The sequence below is a fragment of the Equus przewalskii genome, chromosome 15 (genome assembly GCF_037783145.1).
Source record: "Equus przewalskii isolate Varuska chromosome 15, EquPr2, whole genome shotgun sequence".
Classification (NCBI taxonomy): domain Eukaryota; kingdom Metazoa; phylum Chordata; class Mammalia; order Perissodactyla; family Equidae; genus Equus; species Equus przewalskii.
In genome coordinates, this window is record NC_091845.1 from 61,245,546 (window position 1) to 61,264,709 (window position 19,164).

Here is a 19,164-nt window from a genome sequence, read left to right on the forward strand (position 1 = left end):
CGGATACGTAGTTTGTGAATTTGCCATGCTGTTTTTGTTTGTGCCGTGGAGTCAACTCCGACTCTGTGTACAGCAGAGCAGAACCCTGCTGGATCTTTTTGCACCCTCCTCTTACCTACCAGCCCTATATCAGACAAATGCTTTTTTTCATGGCCAATGTTTGCAGAAGTAGGTGGCCAGGTCCTTCTTTCTAGTCTGTCTTAGTCTGAAAATTCTGCTGAAACCTGTCCACCATAGGTGACCCTGCTGGTATTTAAAATACAAGTGGCATAGCTTTCAGCATCACAGCAACACACAGCCACCACAGTATGACGACCAACAGGCCGTGGCTCCCTGACTAGGAAATGAACCTCAGTCCTTAGTGGTGAGAGTGCCAAATCTTAACCACTAGACCACCACGGCTGGCTGTCATGCTGTTTAACTGACTTTAAATACCAAAAAGTTCATATTGCCTACAATTAAAACCATGTAAAAGAATTAATATTGAAGGAGAAAAAAAATATATGAACTTCATGGTCCACGTCCCAGAAAAATGATTAAATGCAACAGAAAGACAGAACTCAAGACAATAAATTGATACTTAAAATAAAAAAGGTTACAATAATTAAGGTACCTTTTAGCACTAGTTGACAGTTTAGCAGCTGTTTTGCTGGATATTTTTCCCTCCTTTTTCTTGGGCTGAACTTGCTCTCTTTCTGGTTCTTGCTGAACACTTTCACGTTGGTCTCCATCAGAACTTCCTCCACTAGTACTTGGACTGTCATCAACTCTTTGTGCCTCGGTGGACATTTTAGATCCTGGATTAAAGAATCAAAAATCATTTATTCAGTTATGGGAGGACTATAGTAAGGTACCTTGAGAACAGAGAGAAAGTGACCCTCAAAGTAGAACAAGTAAAGCTGATATAAAATGAATAAGTTCATCATTTACAAAACAGCTTTGAGAGTTGTCAAAACTTTTCTTTCATCCATTCAACATGTACTGAGAGGAGAAATGAAAACATACAAGATATATAGACAAAATGTTCACAGCAACATTAGCCACAGAGCCAAACAGAAGAAACGACTCAAATGTCCACTAACAGATGATGTATCCACAGAATGGAATATCATCCAGACTCATACAGGAATGAAGTACAGTATCTACATGCTACAACATGGATGAACTTTGAAAACATTATGCCAAGTGAAAGTAGCCAATCACAAAGGACAACAAACTGTATGAATGCATTTATATGAAATGTCCAGAATAGGCATATCCAGAGACAGAAGTCGACAAGTGGTTGCCAGGGGCTAGGAGTGAGGGAAGAATGGGGAAGGCCAGCTATTGGGTATAGAGTTTCCTTTTGGTCATGAAAACATTCTTAAATTAGATAATGGTGGTGTCGCACAACTCTAAATATTCTAAAAACCACTGAGTTACACATTTTAAAAGGGTGAATTTTATAGTATGTGAATTACATGTCAATAAAGCTTTCTCAAAAAAAAAAAGATTGAGGGCCTACTCTCCACCAGACACTGTGCTAGGCCCTTTGGTCCCACAGCATGAAAAATTTGGTCTAGTGGGTAAGCCAATATACTAAGTGATATAACACAGGTTACCAAACAGCCACAGGAACAGAGAAATGGGAGACACTTTCATATCCAATGAATAAATCCTCAGGACTAGGCTAAGGTTAAAATCCTCTAAACTAGTCAACTGTTTGAAGTATCCTTTGTGATAACAGAAGAACACAGAGGCCTGTACGATTCTAAATAAAAACTGAACTGTATGATGGTGTCAGCATTGATCCAGCAATATACTAAACAACCATGTTTCACAAGAGATAGTGACTGTATTGAGACACTGAAGGATTCTTTTTTTTTTCCTTCCTGCAGTCTGGATGAAATATCCCTTAAGGCTTTCAAATTCCCTTTGCTCTGAGTTCATGCTCCCCAAGCAGCTTTGATTACCAACTCAATTTCCTCAGTACCTTGATATGTAGGTAACTGTTATAACCTAGATAGCAGACACAAAATATTCTGCTAAGTGAAAAGGGATATCCCCTCTCAACTGTCATTCTATCATAATCGATTTCTGCATTTGATTACTATACATCCCTTACAATCCAACTAGCTTAGAGTGTACTGACAAATCCAAAACCAAGCTGACAAAACCAATGCCCAGATTCTAAAGGGCCTTGTGCTTGCCATGTTACTCCCACCTAATAACCACTTCAAGCTCTGTACAGTGACATCCTCAGGCACCTCTTCATTAAAAAACAAAACTACCTTTAAGAAGTGACATTAACAACACAAAATATACCCTTAAAAATCATAGATGGGGGCTAGCCCCATGGCCGAGTGGTTAAAGTTCAGCGCGCTCTGCTTCAGCAGCCCAGGTTCACGGGTTCAGATCCTGGCACAGACCTACACCACTCATCAGCCATGCTGCAGATGTATCCCACATACAAAGTAGAGGAAGACTGGCACAGATGTTAGCTCAGGGCTAATCTTTAAGCAAAAAGAGAGGAAGATTGACAAGGGATGTTAGCTCAGGGCGAATCTTCCACACACACACACACACACACAGACAAATCAGATAAATGGAACACCTTTTGAAAAACATGCTATATTACTCAATCAAATTAAGATGTGAAATAAAACTGTATTTGATATGATCAAGAATAAGAATTAATATGTACCTCAAAGCACTGTTTTTTATTACTGTAATTAGCCCAAATGTATAGCTAGTTGACAAAAATGAAAATTCATCACCACCAAAGATTTAACTTGTAACTTGCTCTAAATCAAAGCAATTTTGTAATACAGATCTTTAATGGATTGAAATTTTTATGTAAGACAAGCCAAAAAGCATTGCAAGAGAATGGAAGAATCAGGAAGCACACAGAGGGGAAGAGTCAATAGAAAACACTCAATGCCTTCAGTGAGACATTCCACAAACACACCACCACCACCCCTCTCAACCCTAACAGCTCCCTTCCCCCATGCCAAACAAAAACAGGTCTGCCCAAACAGTTCTGAAACACACTCACAGGAAAACGTGACTGCTTTTCCACCTATTCTGTAAATGGAGAGCATCAGTCTCCACAGCTGTGACATCTTTTATGAGCACTAAAGTCACTTAATAGAATACTGGAATTTTATATCAGTATGTTTCACGTCTTACTCTAACAGTTCTAACATATTTCTTGCTTTTTTTCATTTTTATTTCACTTTAATTCTAATCCTTGGATTTAACACTGATTTTTTTTCGGCTCACTTATTTCAGATAAAATATACCACAAGTTTAAAACCTTATAAATATGCACATAAGAGCATGTTAGAAAGAACAGATGTGCAGGGAAGTAAGAAAAAGAACAATTCTCAGGGAAAGACCCTCTGACACAGCAAAATGCTGCCAGCAATATTTTAAGAAATGTGAAATGAGTGAGAAATTATTTTATACATCTTAAACCAGAAGAAATCCACTACATGAAATCTAAATGAAATAAAATTCTTTTTTACTAAAGCTGGGGCTTCAGTTTAATAAACTAAGCCTAGAGTTTCAGCTGTATATTACATTAGTTATAAAGCTACACATTCTTAATATTCTTATTTATGTACACTTACATATTAACTAATAATGCCATGAGCCTATAATTACCTAAAGGACTACTCGATGTAATCTGAGCCATTATCCAAAACCCAAATTTCATAAACAGCTTCAGAATATCAGACTAAAATTAGACTCACTACAGAATTATTAAAAATACTATTAAAAATACCCAAATAAAGGCATAATTTCTATAGTTTCACAGTAAAAAAAAAATTATTTCCACTTGTGATCTAAGATACGTTATTTCACCCAAATCTTACCTACAGATGATAAATTCATCTGAGGCCACTAATAACCAATATAGAAACTTCTGGAAACAAAGTTTTCGTATTTTTTTCAAATATCAAGAAGGAGGCAAATTTCTCCTGGTTTTGTTTTTTGAATGCCTAACCAGAGAAAAAAGTATGGGGAAAAAACTATTGTACCACTCAGGTGGCAACTAATTTTTATGAAGAAAAAGCAGCCTACAAGCATTTTAATTAGTTATAAATATGAAATTGGTGTTTTGTCTTTCTGAAGTACAAATGAATAAAATTTCCTGAATTAAAACTCTTTAAATATCTTCTAAATCAGGATTTTAAAATTATCTTGAAGATTAATTCCTAAATAGCTAATTTGATCCAATCACGCAATCTAGAGGGAAAATAAACTTAAGTCCCAAGGTTAAAAACATAGCGCTACTCTTCGATGATAGTTTCAAAGTTATTAAGATATTTAAATTTATATTTTTATTTCAGACTCAAAGTAAAACTTGGCTTCTAAGCATAAAATAGTAAGGTAGACTTTCCTCAAACATGTTTTATCTTAAGAGTTTAATTGTTTCTTCTTCAACACAAATTATCTAAGCCTGTATTAGCTGTGTGCTCTAGGTTCTGAGTACAGTCCTGGAAACGAGCAACATACAGTGAATGAAACTCACACGCTCCATAAAAATGATTCGGTTTTAAATATTACTGATAACCTAAAAGCAACTATAGTCACTCCATAAATCCGAATTACTGTCCAGATAAGCCTTATAACTATCTCATGGTATAAAACTGCGAAACCAAATGTTTGAGCTTTTACAACAAGAAAACGCTTAATTCCGTCATTTGATATCTTCTTATCTGTCTTCCTACTCACATTTCTAAACTTTTCTAACATGGAAAATAATTTATATTATATGCACATCTAGCAATAGTCAGCTTTTAACTGTAAAGATATTTATGCAGGAAATAATAGTGAAACATCCGATTTTTGAGGAAAAGGTGCTATGTCCTGGAGGAAATAGAATGGGGTTTGACAATATATGAAAACACTCCATCATCAGCATCAACCCTCAGCATCAACCCACACAAAAAACTCTAAAGAGCCAAGGAGCATCCAAACTGTATGAGTAAACACAAATATTTAGATTCCAAGGTCCAGACTGAATTATTACAAATTCAGAAACATACTTTTTAAGGAATCAGGGATAAAAAAACTAAGAAGAGCTCAAAATCTTTCTGAAGCGCGAGATAATCTGAAGGTAAACCCTAGCACTTCCCATTGTACTTTTAAATAAAAATATTCGAGTAGACTCTCAAGAATACACAATACAAAACGATAAATCTTGAAAACATGCAAATAGGTCTAACAGCCACCGAACACAGGATGATGTCTTTCTAAAGCGGCCTTAATTTCCTTAAGGGAAGATGGATTGGACATTTCTGGTTGGCCGTGGGAAAAAAAGCCACAAGAAGCTACGCTTTATCTTCATTAGAAATGGTAAAGGGCAAAAGGATCAAAACATTATGAGAGCGGGGGCGGGGGGGGGGGGGGGGCAGAGAGAGAATCCAGTTTCAAACCAGGCCAGTGGGGGCTGCAGAGGAGACCAGAGAAAAACGGGCTTCGGCTCCAAACTGTGACAAGCGCTAGGCTTCACAAAAGACCAATACAACACACACTCCACACCAGGGCACACACAAACACACCCCACAAGGTCTCCTCCAGGCGGGCCACGGGGGTGCGGCGGCGGCGGAGGAGCCAGACCCGGCACTCACCAGGAGAGACACCATGTGCAGCAATTATGCAATTAGGGAAAACAGCAAAAGATCGAGCCGGGCACTTTCCACCGTGACATTTATCCTGTACTTTTGCAACGACTTAGTTCCAGAATGCGGCTGGGAGAGGGAAGGGGCTGAGAGGGTGGTGGAGGATGGGGAACTGAGAACGGAAGGGGGCAGAAGATGGGCAGGGAGGGAAGAGGCAGAAGGGGGGGGTGGATGAGAAGGAGGGGGAGGGGTGGAAAAGGCAAGAAACCGGGGCAGGAGGCTCGTGGGAGGGGGCGCAGGGAATGGGGCACGCCGGGGAGCAGCGAGGGAGGGAACTAGGGCTCAAACGGTGTAAGCAGAGCCCTGCGACGTGGAGGGGAGGTGGCGGGGGGAGCCCACGAGGGGGAGGGCGCCCGAGGGGGGGCACCAGCGCAGCCCGGGCGAATACCTGAGGGAGGGGCGTCCGCGCAGGTCGCCGGCTCGAGCCCAAGTGTGGGAAGAGAGGGCTGCGGAGGCTGGGGGAGGGCGGCTGAAGAGGCCCCGAGGACGGGGTGCCCCCGCAGACCGTCTAGTCACCGCGAGCCGGACCCACGCACCACGCACCGGACAGCCCGGCCACGCCTGTCCCCGCCGCGCTCGCGCCCGCCCGGACTCACCCTCCGCGCCGCCGCCGCCGCCGCCCCCGGCCGTTCCAGCTCCGGCTCCCGAGGCTGCTGCCCGCGGCTGCCGCTGTGGCCGCCCCTGAGTCCTGGAAAGTGAAGCCACCGCCTCCGAGAGCTACCGCCGCCCGGCCGTCCGCGCGCGCGCCCGCGAGTGCGCGTGCCCGTGCGCCCGCCCGGGAGAGACCGCGAGAGCGCGAGCCCCACGTCGGCCGTGCCGCGCCGCGCGCCTCCCTGCCCCCCCGGCCCGCTCCGCCCCTCCTCCTCCCCGCGCGCGGCCGCGAGGGGGCGGGGGCGGGCGCGCGCACGGGCGGCTGCCCCACCGCCTGGGCGAGGGGGCGGGGAGGAAGCGAGGAAAAGTAAAGTGACAGTCGAGTCCAGCGAGCGGGCAGCGGCGTGGGTGGGCAGGGGCATCCCACGGAGAAGGGACGGCAGGGACCGGAGAGGTGAAGGAAACAGGCTGAGGGGCGGCTTGAGGGGAGGGGACGCGGGGACCTTGACAGGCACGCGCATTAAAGGGAAACGCGAGCTGGGGGAGGGAGTTGCCCTAAGACGAAGCTGGGGGCGGTGTATTACCCCCATCCACTGCGGCACTTGGCTTCACACTTGCCTCAGAGCTTTCTCGAAGTAGCTACAGGGACAGGGACTGACCCTGTTGACATACTAACCAAAACTCGACGCGTGGTAACCACATGCACCAAGATGGGAAAACTTCGCATTGGCCTGGAAAGTTCTGCCAGGCTAAGCCAGACTCTTCACCCAACACGGCAACAGGAATGTCCTGCTGCCTTTTGGCTCGCCCTGGCCCACAATGTACACTAGTAGCCGGGAGCCGAAGCTCCAGGCCATTTATTCCTGGGATATTGGGGAGAGGGGTGGGGGGAGGGGGTAGCACCACTATCAGAGCGAGGGGGGGAATTTGCCTTAATACCCATTTGAAGGGTACGGAAACAGAAGCAGTGCTGTGGGTGACCCGAGGGAACATTAGGTTCTCCTATAATGTTCACCCCAAATAACTATGAAAAAACAAAAAATTATCACTGCTATGCAGACTCAGCTTCCACAAAATTTCCCCTACCTCCACCTTCTCCCCCAACCCCTCCTACCAACTGATTGCTGCTGCTGCTGCTCCTAAACCTCTCCTGTATAGAAACTCTGGAGCTGTTACTGTATGTGGACAGAGCATCCTGCCCAGATAGGGCTGAAGACAGCCCCACAGACACCGGAGCAGATCAAGCAGCTACAGAAAGCAGTGCAATAAGACCCCAGAGGACAGGAGCAAGTTAAGATCCATACATACGTCTAGAACTGAAAAGCCTTTTACCAAATGCCTTTTATAAGAATTGACTATTACTTTATAACATCCCTGAAAACTGTAAAAAGCAGATGTTGGTTTCTAGCCTCCATAAGTCACCATTGAGCAATAAATGGGTGTGTTCTTTGTATCACTGCTGTGTATCACTCAAGGATATTATCAGGCCCTGTTGCCCTTAAACTCTAAAATATATATTGGAAGAATAGAAAGTACCATTTCCTAGGATCATCGTCAATTAGATAGCCACCTATGTCTCTCCCATAGTGCAATATATTAGTGGGAAATGATGACATAAAATGGGTCATATTTGCTTTTTTTTTTTTGAGGAAGGTTAGCCCTGAGCTAACATCCATGCCCACCTTCCTCTACTTTATATGTGGGACTCCTACCACAGCATGGCTTGCCAAGTGGTGCCATGTCCACACCCAGGATCCGAACCAGCGAACCCCGGGACGCCAAAGCGGAACTTGTGCACTTAACCGCTGCATCACCAGGCCGGCCCCACATATTTGCTTTTTAATATTTAGAATATGACCAAACTAGAGCATTTCATAGACTGCCTTGAATGTGTGCATTCTTTATTTTATCTCATGAACCTTTGTATATTAATATTTTCATTTTATTGATTGTTTTTCACTGTGTTTTGCAACTGTTTGGTGAGGATAGATGACAGAATGCCCATTTCCTAGGTCTCTATGCTCTTCTCCAAATAAACTACTCTTATGTTATACTCTTCGGTATATATCCTGTTGGTTTTTGTTTGTTTACAGTGAATATTTTCTAACAAAGGACTCTCCTATTACAGAAAGTATCAAAGTTGGTTTTTAGTCCTGGTCATTGGCAGGTGGGCGCCAAGGATGCAGCAATGTCAACTTCCAACTTTATGGAAGGATTAGAAGAAATTTCACTACTTAAATGCTGAAACTGTGGTTGCTACAGTACCTCATTTATCTCCAGATGTTTTAACTGCTGTATACTGCTTACTAAGTTAAAGAAGGGTATAATACAAATCAGTTACCCTTTTCATTGATTCAAGGAATATTTATTGAGTACCAGGGACCGTCTAGATAGTTGGGATATGACATTAAGTAAAAGAGGAAAATCCCTGTCCCTATCCTTGACCCTGCTGTTTGTTTTACAAGCTACATCCAGTTCATCAGCAAATCCTGTTGACTCTGCCTTCAAAAATATATTCTGAAAGTATCGGCTTCTTCCCACCTCCATTCCCACAGCTAATCCCCTGCCACCATCCTCCAAGCCACCGTCATCTTTCAATAAGAGCCTCCTGCCTGATCTTTCTACTTTCCCTATCCACTTCCCCACCACCACCACACCCCACCTCCCCACACATGACAGTCTGAGCAATTCTTTAAGACATTGTTCTCTCTTCTCAAAACCTCCAGTGGCTTCCCATCCTAGAGCTACAGCCAAAGTTCTTACAATGGCTACATGACCGTACAGGATCTGCGCGCCACCCCCAACCAGGACCCCTCTGACCTCATATTGTACAACTTCACCCCATCTTCATCTCCCTGCAGCCACACTAGCCTCCTTGTTATTGTGGAATACATCAAATATTTCTCAGCCTCAAGACTTAAAATTTCCTATCTCTAGAACATTCTTCCCTCCCACACCTCCCCCAGCACTTCCTATCCCCCTCCTCTGCTTTATTTTTCTTCATGGTCATCCAAATAAATCTGACATAATAGATTTTTTACTTATTTGTTTATTTTAGTCCTCCCCTTCTCCCCTACTCCTCCCTCCCTCCTTCTCCACATATAAGCACCTTGAGAACAAGGATTTTGTTGGCTGGGGTTCATTGCTATGTATATTCAATAAATAGTGGTTGAGTGAATGAAATTGACCTCTTTCAGTTGATGGCATATTAGACATTGTTCTGATTTCTTCAATAATAATAATTAGCACTTACTGTGTTCTCAGTTTGTGCCAGACTAAGTTCTAGCACCTTACATAAATTAGCTCACAAACACCCCATAAGGTTGGTCTCATTCAGTCACCCCTGCTGTACAGATGAGAGCACTGAGGTGCAGAGAAACTGAGTTACTTGCCCACAGTCACACACTAGGGAATAGCAGAGCTGGGATTTGAAATCAGCAGTTTGACTCTGGAGTCTGTGAACTTCAGGACACTTTAGCATGAGTCCAGTGTTACAAACGTAGATTTTACTTGATTTTCTCAGTTCCTTTCCCCTGAGACTCAAACTTGGTCTCCAAAACAAATAGCTCACCTTCCTTGTATTTCCTGCTCTGGTCCATCAATCTGTCATCATGAACTCATTGTCTCCTACACTTCTTATTTCTGGGCTTTAAGTTAGAGCCTACATTTTTTCCACTATAATTGGCAAATGGGAATGTTTTTTGGAGGGCTCTTCTTATAATTTATTACTGCCAACTTCATGAGTAGTTACAGTCATAATTAGTTTTCCAGTTTGACTGCAAGTGTGATCGAAAAGACTTGTTTGGGGGTAACTGCTGGATTTCAGCAAAACGCATCATACTGGCAGAGCTGCTGCTTGTTTAGGCAACTTCCATTCTTGCAGGTACCCAGTGATCAGGGGTTGTTAAATATTTGGATATGAAATATCATATTAGCTTAAGTTTACCTAAGATTAGAACCCTGAAAATGGGATGGAAGACAATCATCTTTGCTTACAGCCTGGTTTGAAAGGGGCTATAGGCACCCTGTGGTCACTCTGAATGTCTTGGATACTTAAGAAGGACAGCACTGATGTGGGAAAAGTAAAGTTCCATTACAGCTGAGACCCTAGGACCTCATTGCCTAGTATGGTACCAATACAGAGGCATCCAGCAGGTGCTTAACAAATGTTGTTGCATAAATGAATGGATGAATTCCTAACAGGGAATGGAAGAGAGCTGAGGACAAATCCCCCTGACTTCCCCACTTGGTCAGGGACTGCCACCTGAGTCGCTATGTATGAGTGTATGTGTTGCACACTGCAAAATGTCAGGGGGCAACATTCACATAAATTAAGATGCAAATTAAGAAGTCTGGCTGCTTCTCCCACCCCCATCCCCTGCCCAAGAATGGTAGTCAGTCTCTAAGATGGTCCCAATGAGCCCTGCCACCTCATCTTCACACTGTTGTGCAGTCCCCTCCCACATCACACCAGGGTTGGTAGAACACTGAAAAGTGATAGTATGTCACTTCTGAGATTAGTTTATAAAAGACATTAGAGCTTCCATCTTGGTTGCTCGCTCTCATTCTCTCTCATCACTCACTCTAGGGGAAGCTTGCTGCTATATTCTGAGTAGCCCTATGGAGAGGGCCACGTGGCTAGAAGATGAGGTCTCCCCTGACGTCCTCCTGAGTGAGGTCGGAATCAGATCCTTCCGCTTCAGCCACGCCTTTAGTTGATGCAACCCCGCTCAACATCTGCAGTGCAACTTTATGAGAGACCCTGCACCACAAACACTCAGCTAAGCCACTCTTGAACCTTGAGATAATAAATGTTTGCTGTGTTCAGCCACTAAGTTTTGAGGGTAATTTGTTATGCAGCAGTACATAATTAATACACATGCTCTCTCCTCTCTAATGATGGACTTCCCTCCTCCAGTCCTCTACATATCAAGGATGCTACTGCTGTGGTAGTTCCTGTAGGGCGAGGAGTGCCACTCACTCCTGAAATAGGCTATTACATCTAGCTTCCTAGAAATGCAAAGGGCCTTAAGCAGGTACTGAGATATGGCTAAACGGTCTGAAGAGACAGCACAGGCCAGGCATGGAAAAAAAGAAAAGTGGTTCAGAGGGGTCATCTTTAGACACCAGAGAAGTAAGAAAGGAAGGATCTGCTTGGAAAAAGACTATCAGAATAGAGGAAAGAATAATGACATGTAAGAGTCAGAGATTTGCTGAGCAATGAGACTGTAGGTAAGGTTTTCTTTGTTATAGTTATTATATTTTTATTACTACAATAAACAAAAATATTTTAAACTTAGGGAAACCTCAGAAGGAAACAAACAAAGACAAAAGGAAGGAAAGTCTTGCCCTAATTTGCATCTTTAGGCAGTACAGAGATGCTTCAGAACTGGACAGTCTGGATTCATAATCCTGGCTCTGCTTCTTCTTTCCTGTGATCATGGACAAGTTGCTTAACTTCTCACTCACTCAGATTCCTCATCTACTAATGAGACTTATTTTAATAGCTCATACTTACACAGGGTAAGAGAGAAGCTTAAATGAGCTAATATATGTAAGCAACTTAAGTAGAGCTTGAGACAAAACAAGCATCATAGAAGTGTGAGCTACTAGTCTTCCTAGTGCTTTGATAAGTGGGAGGCCATGTCACCCTCAAGTCTGGGTGTTACTGTCTCACCTGAGTTTGCCACTTTGTCTTGCACATCGTCTCCCAGTCAGTCACAGCAGCGTGTCTCCTGCATCCTTTACTGTTTAAAAGCCTATGTCCACTAGTTTGTTGTGAGCTACTCAAGGGCAGAGACCAACTTTATTTATCTCTGTGTCTACACTTTACAGAAAAGAGTAGGCATCTCATACGGGTTGGTCAAATTAATGAATATCCCTGCTTTCCAAATGCTATTTCCCCAAATTATGGAACTTTGGGAGGTAGGTGTAATTGTTCCATGTCATTCATTTGAAAACCATTTCAAAGAATACATAAGCTCTTTACTCTTTCTTATAAATTCAGAAAATATATTAATGAATATTTTCCAGAGCTTTGTGAACCCTCTAGCCCTGTCTGCAGATTCTATGAAGAAAAATTTTGAGATCTCGTTATATACAGCCACAATGAAAAAAGATGCTATTTCCTGTCTTTATCTTACTACTTTTATTTTCCTTTATAGTCATCTTAGTACTCCCTTCTATACCTAGAAATGCACAATTTTTTAATAACAGCTTTATCAAGATATAATTCACAAACCATACAATTCACCAATTTAAAATGTGTATTTCAATGGCTTTTAGTATATTCACATGTTCATGGGAGGGTATAATTTTTGTGACTACGGAAGAATAAAGACTCTTCTGCTCTTCTTCACTTTCTGTCTATTCTATTTTTCTGTTGACCAGGTCTTACTATGAGGACCCTGTAGGTAAACAATTTGTTTGGGCTCCCTGGTATTAATCTTCACACCAGGGTCAAATGAAAAGGTAGCATCATCAGAGAAGCCAAGTGTCAAGGCCCCCAGGTGGTGGCATATCTTACTTGCCTGTCTTTATTCAGGTTGAGACCTGGGACATTGGCATCCCCCCTGTATCAGTTGAATCTTCCAGGAAGCAGACACCAAGACGAAGTTAGCAGTGCAAGAGATTTAGCTATGTATCTATGAAAGAAAAAAGGAAAGGGGAGCAGGAGTAGGTATGGAAATCCTTCAGGCTACAATGCAGGTTTGACACCCGTGAAAGGAGAGAGGAAGGAAGGAGGATTGGGTAGGAAGAGCCTCAGACTGCAGCACAGCTCCGAGGAAGTCTTGTCTAGCCTAACAAAAAGCTCCAGTGCAAAGGTTGCCCCTAAAGCGGTCCCACATTGGGCAGAAATGGCCAGGTTCTAGTGCTTCCATCATGCTTAGTCATTTGTTGACACTGTCCAAGAAGAGCATGTCCTTGGCTCAACAGGTAAAATGGGTCCTGAAGGCATTTATAGCTGGCAGCTGGCAGCTAACTGATATCCTCACATCTGATAGACAAGTTCTTTCTTGAAGAATGATCCCAGCCATGCATCTCCATTCCTGCACACTCCCCTTACCTCTTTGTCATCAGAACTCCACATTCGCGAATATAGTTTGACACTAGAATTCTGTTTTTCCATCTGCCTTGGACTTGCTAACTTGGATGACCTCTTTCATTCATACTATTGCTCACCATTTCCACTTTAACCTAGGTTATAACTTCGTGCTTTTGATTATAGCTGATATCCTGTCCCTAAATCTTCTATTTGCATCTGCTTAATAGTTGATATGTTCAGTCCCGTGCTGTGCTCAACTTTCATTAGACTGGCCTCAGAAAATCAAAACAAATTCCTGAGTTCTTTGGAGGTTTAAAGTTAGAGTGAGTAGAGTATTAGCTTTCTTATTAATTCCTATCATTTCTTTCTTTTAAAGGTAAGAGAAAGAGGCCCACGGACAGATGCTCTGAAGAATACATAAAAGTTTAAAGAGTTGGCTTCTTTTTCCCCCTAATATGTTCCAAAACTACATCCTTAAGGAGTTATGCACCTCTAAGGAAAGTTCAGAAGGAAGAGCTAAATAGTGTTCTCTCTCTGCTTGTTCAGAGTGAAGGGCAGACGTATGCTCTGTCTTCCATCTATCCTCAGCATAACTTTGCCAAGGACACTCACAACAAGCTGCTTCTTAACTCATGAGTTGGAGAGTACTAATTGATACACGTGGTGTGTGAGTGTGTAAATATCTTTATAAAGTGCATATACAATTTATTCTCAATTTGATTCTCAAAATTTATAATTAGCATTGAATGAGTAATAAAAATTGTTTCACAAATACTATCAGTAAGCTGCTTGATAATTTTTTTTCCTGGTATATAGACTAGGTTTTCACCAGTGAAATCTTATGGAGGATGACCATTCACATTGTTACTGCTAAATTACCTGAGTATTTCTTTTGGTCACATTATTTATTCATATAAACATAGTATTAAATTTTCTTAATTCTCTTGAAAATTTTAATTAAGCCATTCACATCACATAGTTCTTTTCCCTTTGCCTTCCATGAAACATTTTTCATCTGTTATCTTTATTTTCCTATTCTCTGCTCTAACCACTAAGTCATAGAATCATATAGGATGGGGGCAGATAGGGGAAAGGAAAGAAGACAAGGCCACAGCTTAAGTCTAATCTGTCTCAACCCAGGATTCAGAATGTCAGGTATGTAGGAAGGTCGTAGAGCAACCCCTTAGGGAGGAGCAGGGATATTTAAATGAGGAACCAAAGAGTGTCCTGGGAAGAACTGACCACAAGGATAAAAGAGATTTGAGACCTAGAAAATTTGCTTAAGGACAGTGAGCACATCACTCTGGATAAAGGCAATTTTAAGCAAGACATAAAATCTGTTGTTCCTTGATTATTCCATTTTTTTTTTTTTTTTTTTTTTTTTTACAGATTGGCACCTGAGCTAACTGTTGCTGATCTTTTTTTCTCTTCTTTTTCTCCCCAAGTGTCCCCAGTACATAGTTGTATATTTTAATTGTGGGTCCTTCTAGTTGTGGCATGTGGGACGCTGCCTCAGCATGGCCTAAGGAGCGGTGCCATCTCCGCGCCCAGGATCCAAATCGGCGAAACCCTGAGCCACCGAAGCAGAGCATGTGAACTTAACCACTCAGCCATGGGCCAGCCCCCTCCCTGATTATTCCAACTCAGCACCTGTAGACTTTTAGTTAAGTCCAGGGAGAAGAAACATTTTGACTAAGAACTAACAGCTATTTGCCCATAAGATCTGCTTGACATCATGGGGTCCTGGCTTGACAACAGTTGCACAGTATAATGCAAAAAAGGGAAGAAGTCAGGTATTGCTGTGTTGAGGGAGTTGACAGTACAGTGGAAGTGGGACCAGTCATAAGGTAACTTGGCACAGTGGAGCAACTCTTGCCCAGGGAGGCATTAGCACAGAGCTATTTGGGGCCATCAGAGGTAGACAGCAAATTATCTCTGGGATTTCATAGGCTTCAGGAAATGCTATCGCTTACGGGAGCCAGAAGTAAAAGAATGGGCTGTATTGTGAGCACATGCGGGAGCACACCTGGGGACTCCCAGAGGCGATGGTACAGGGGACTCTGAAGGAGTTCAAAGCTCTTGGCAACAGTGAAAAGGATTTTGCAGCATGTCCAAACCTACCGCTATCTGATTTAGAATTCTTTCAAAATAATTTGCTCAAATATCTTTAGTGATGGAAATTCCCATCACTACATGATAGCCGAAGATGATAGCCAATTCCATCTTTGGACAGTTTTGACTTTCTTCACCCCTAAATTGTCTCCCAATCCTTTTCTCATTATGTTTTTGGGGCTACAGAATAATGCTAACAGCTCTTCTGCAAGAAAGCTCTTTCTTTATTTAAAAATGGCTAACATGCCCCATGAGTTGTTTCCTCCCCAAAGTAAACATTCCACTTTTCTTTATTGGTCCCTCATGTAACACAGGGTTGTGTTCCCTCATCGTTTAAGTCACTCTCTCCCTAATGTACTCTAATCTGTCTATGTTTCTCTTAAAATATGGTGTCAAGAACTGAACACAATATTCCAGGAGGAGTCGGCTTAGCTGAGAGCAGAAGGAAGTTGTCACCTGCTACCTCTGTCCGAGGAATCTGTGATTCTGAACTTTCAGATGTAATATAAATTCCCATGCTTCATGGGGATATTGCTTTTCAACTAAACATTAGATTAGGGTCAAAAGAATTTTAAAAAATTTTTTTCAGGAGGCCCATAGCCTAGGAAACAATCTTGGCATACCAGTTCAGTACCTTCTAAATCTTTATTTCTCAAATTAGCATGCACCCACCATTCCTCAGGCCTGTAGAAAATAAGGTTGTCAGCATTAAGGAATAGTCATAAATTTTACCTCTTTCAGAAACTTTTAGTCGGTTCTCTTAGATATGTGTATGTTTAGTGGGAAAAACAAAGGTATTGATGGCAGGTCAGAATTGTGTACTTTTATCCCAACAATATGGGGACTTATCGCCCACAGAAGAATTCATGTGGGTTTTTTTATTTTTGAAATTATATGATGCTTCCATTTTGTAGTAAAAACTATAAATTGATTTCTTTTGGAAATTGTCAACCTGGCCTTCATTTACAGAGCACACACAATAGTAGATTATTAGTATTTTCTTTTCAATAAGAACTTACTTTTTCCAGCAAGAAAACTTTGTTATATAAATACGTTTACTTTTATATCTAGAATGTTTTCTGGCAGAGCCATGAATAATAATTAGTCCAAGTATGGTTGACTACACACTACAATTTCATTACATTTACACTATTAATAGTTTGTTTACTAAAATTTTTTCCCTCAATGTCACAAATTCAACATTCCAAACATTTCCCATATTTTTGTTTTTATTTCTAATAGCTAAGTTATAACATAAACATCCCCTTATTTGTGTTATGTTTTAAAACACCAGGCTGTTCCATACCTTTTTACCTTTAGATATTATTCCTGGAATCTATTGAAGCATAACAAACTCCTCCAAAAGTTGGTAATTTAAACGACAGGAATCATTTATTTTGGACATCAAACTGAAATTTGGCCCAGGCTTGGTGGGAATGGCTTATCTCTGCTCCACACAGTGTCACCTGGAGCAGTTTGACAGGAGGCTAGAAGACCTGCTTCTATGATGGCTCATTCACATGGCTGGCAAGTTGGTGTTGGCTGTTGACTAGGAGTTTAATGGGAGTCCAAGGTTGGGATTTCAGTTCCTCCCCACTAGAACTTTCCATGGGCTTCTTGGCTTCTTCAAAGAATGGTGGCTGGGTTCCAAAAGCAAGCATCCCAAGACAACCAGACAAAAGCTGCATATTCTTTTCTAATCTAGCCTCATAAGTTACATAGTGTCATTTCTCCACATTGTACTTGTGGAAGCCATCATAAATCCACCCAGATTCAAGGAGAAGGGAATTAAACTTCACCTCTTGATAGGAGTGTGAAAAGCTTCTAGAAGGTTTTATGGGACTAGAGATATTGCTGCAGCCATCTTTGGAAAATACAATCTGTCACAGATAAGTCATTCCCTTTGCCTTGAATCCTCTTGCCCTCTTTGTTCTCTATGAAGCCTACTTCATCCCTCAGTGCTCTGCTCAGACATTACTCGCCTCTGCTGTGTCAGCTATGTAGTTTGTATATTCCTCTATTATTCCCCTTTATACAATGTCTTGCAATTATTTATGCCTAACTAGCCCATTAGACTATGAGTTCCTCATGAGCCAAGTAATGCAAACACTATTTGTCGGCTCACCATCAGCCATCACCAATGTGCTCAGTCGTAGGTGATGAAGGCTTGATAATTCTAAAGCAACATTTCACTTCCATAGATATCACTCCCATTCCACAGATGATTTCGGCCCTTAGCGCCAGCTCAGCGGGGCCTCTGATCTGGGCCACAGCTTTACAGTTTTGCTACTCAGTGTGGTCCACAGACTAACAGCAGAGAATCACCTGGAAGCTCGATGGAAATGCAGACCATCAGGCCTTATCTCAGACCCACTAAATCTACATTTTAACAAAATCCCTAGTGACTTGTTTGTATATTAAAGTTAAAGAAGCATTGCCTTGGAGGACACCTCTGGCTCCCTCCTGAGTAGTCACTGGGGCCAAGGGGATGAGCCCATCTGGAGCCCATGCCTCTGCTTCTAGGCCATGCCTCCGGTAAACAAAACTATGGAATTCCCTGCCCACTTGGCTCCAAGAGAGCTTTTCCCTAGCAACCTTGAGGGCTTGGGCCTCTGCCCTAGCTCTGTCCTCCTGAAAGGGGACTACGTTTCTAGTGTGCGCAGTCCTGGGTTGAAGGGGTGGCCAAGAGGGAGCTACTTGTGACAGGGCTAGGGGACAAAAGGTTGGAAGTCATACCTGTGGGCTGGGACAAATACAGACACACATACCCATACACACACACCCATGAGGCACCTCATGGTGTAAGACAGACCCAGGGGGTGGAAAGAGAAGAGAGCAGGCTGTGTCTGGGACTTGTGCCATTTGTACCCTCATCCCTGGGCCCCTTAATAGTTATGGGGCAAGCTAAGAGGGATACTCATTTTTCCAGCCTCTCTGGTAGGGTTTTGATAGGGATTACATTGAATTTATAGGTCAATATGGAGAGAAATGCCTTCTTGGCAATATTTAATCTTCCAGTGCATGAACATGAAATGTCCTTCCATTTATTTAGGTCCTCTTTAATTTCTTTCAATGATGTTTTATCATTTGCAGTGTGTAAGTCTTGCATTTCTTCTGTTAAGTTTATTTCTAAGTATTTTATTTTCTTTGCTGTTATTGTGAAGGAATTGTTTTCTTAATTTCAATTTCTGATTATTCATTGCTAGCATATAGAGATACAATTAATTTTTGTATTTTGATCTTGCAATCTTGCTAAAGTCCTTTATTAGTTCTAGTAAAATTTCTGTTATTCCTTTGTATCTTCATATAGGATCATGTCATCTGCAAATAAAAACAGTTTTACTTCTTTTTTTCCAATGTGGATGCCCCCAATTTAAAAAAGAAATTTTTTGTATGTGTGTGGGGAAGATTGGCCCTGAGCTAAAACCTGTTGCCAATCTTCCTCTTTTTGCTTGAGGAAGATTTTTCCTGAGCTAACATCCATGCCGATCTTCCTCTACTTTATATGTGGGACACTGCCACAGCATGGCTTGATGAGTGGTGTGTAGGTCTGTGCCCAGGATCTGAACCCATGAACCCTGGGCCACTGAAGCAGAGCATGTGAACTTAACCACCACACCACTGGGTTGGCCCCTAAAAAAGAAATTTTTTTTTTATTGCACAAGTTTTAGAAACTCTCCAGTACAAGGTAGAATAAAATTGGTGAAAGCAGATATTTTTGCCTTAGCTTTGTTCCGACGTGAGATG

General features: G+C 42.2%; 1 protein-coding gene across 8 annotated transcripts in view; it reads right to left on the reverse strand.

The window, feature by feature from the left end:
- Window positions 1-6,714, reverse strand: part of LOC103555851 (ubiquitin-conjugating enzyme E2 E2) — a 343,281-nt gene extending 336,567 nt beyond the window's left edge. For 3 of the 8 annotated variants that reach the window (XR_011527545.1, XR_011527546.1, XM_070577490.1), the window contains exons 1-2: window positions 6,266-6,714; window positions 614-797 (exon numbers count right to left, since the gene is read on the reverse strand). Coding sequence is in view for 4 of the 8 variants with exons in the window: in XM_070577490.1 (XP_070433591.1) it covers window positions 614-797; window positions 6,266-6,682 (601 nt within the window). In the remaining 4 variants the exon portion in view is untranslated. Of the gene's footprint in view, window positions 1-613; window positions 798-5,618 lie in introns of those variants that run through there. The other 5 variants (XR_011527547.1, XM_070577491.1, XM_070577492.1 and 2 more) reach the window with 5 other exon arrangements.
- Window positions 6,715-19,164: the final 12,450 nt, after the last annotated feature.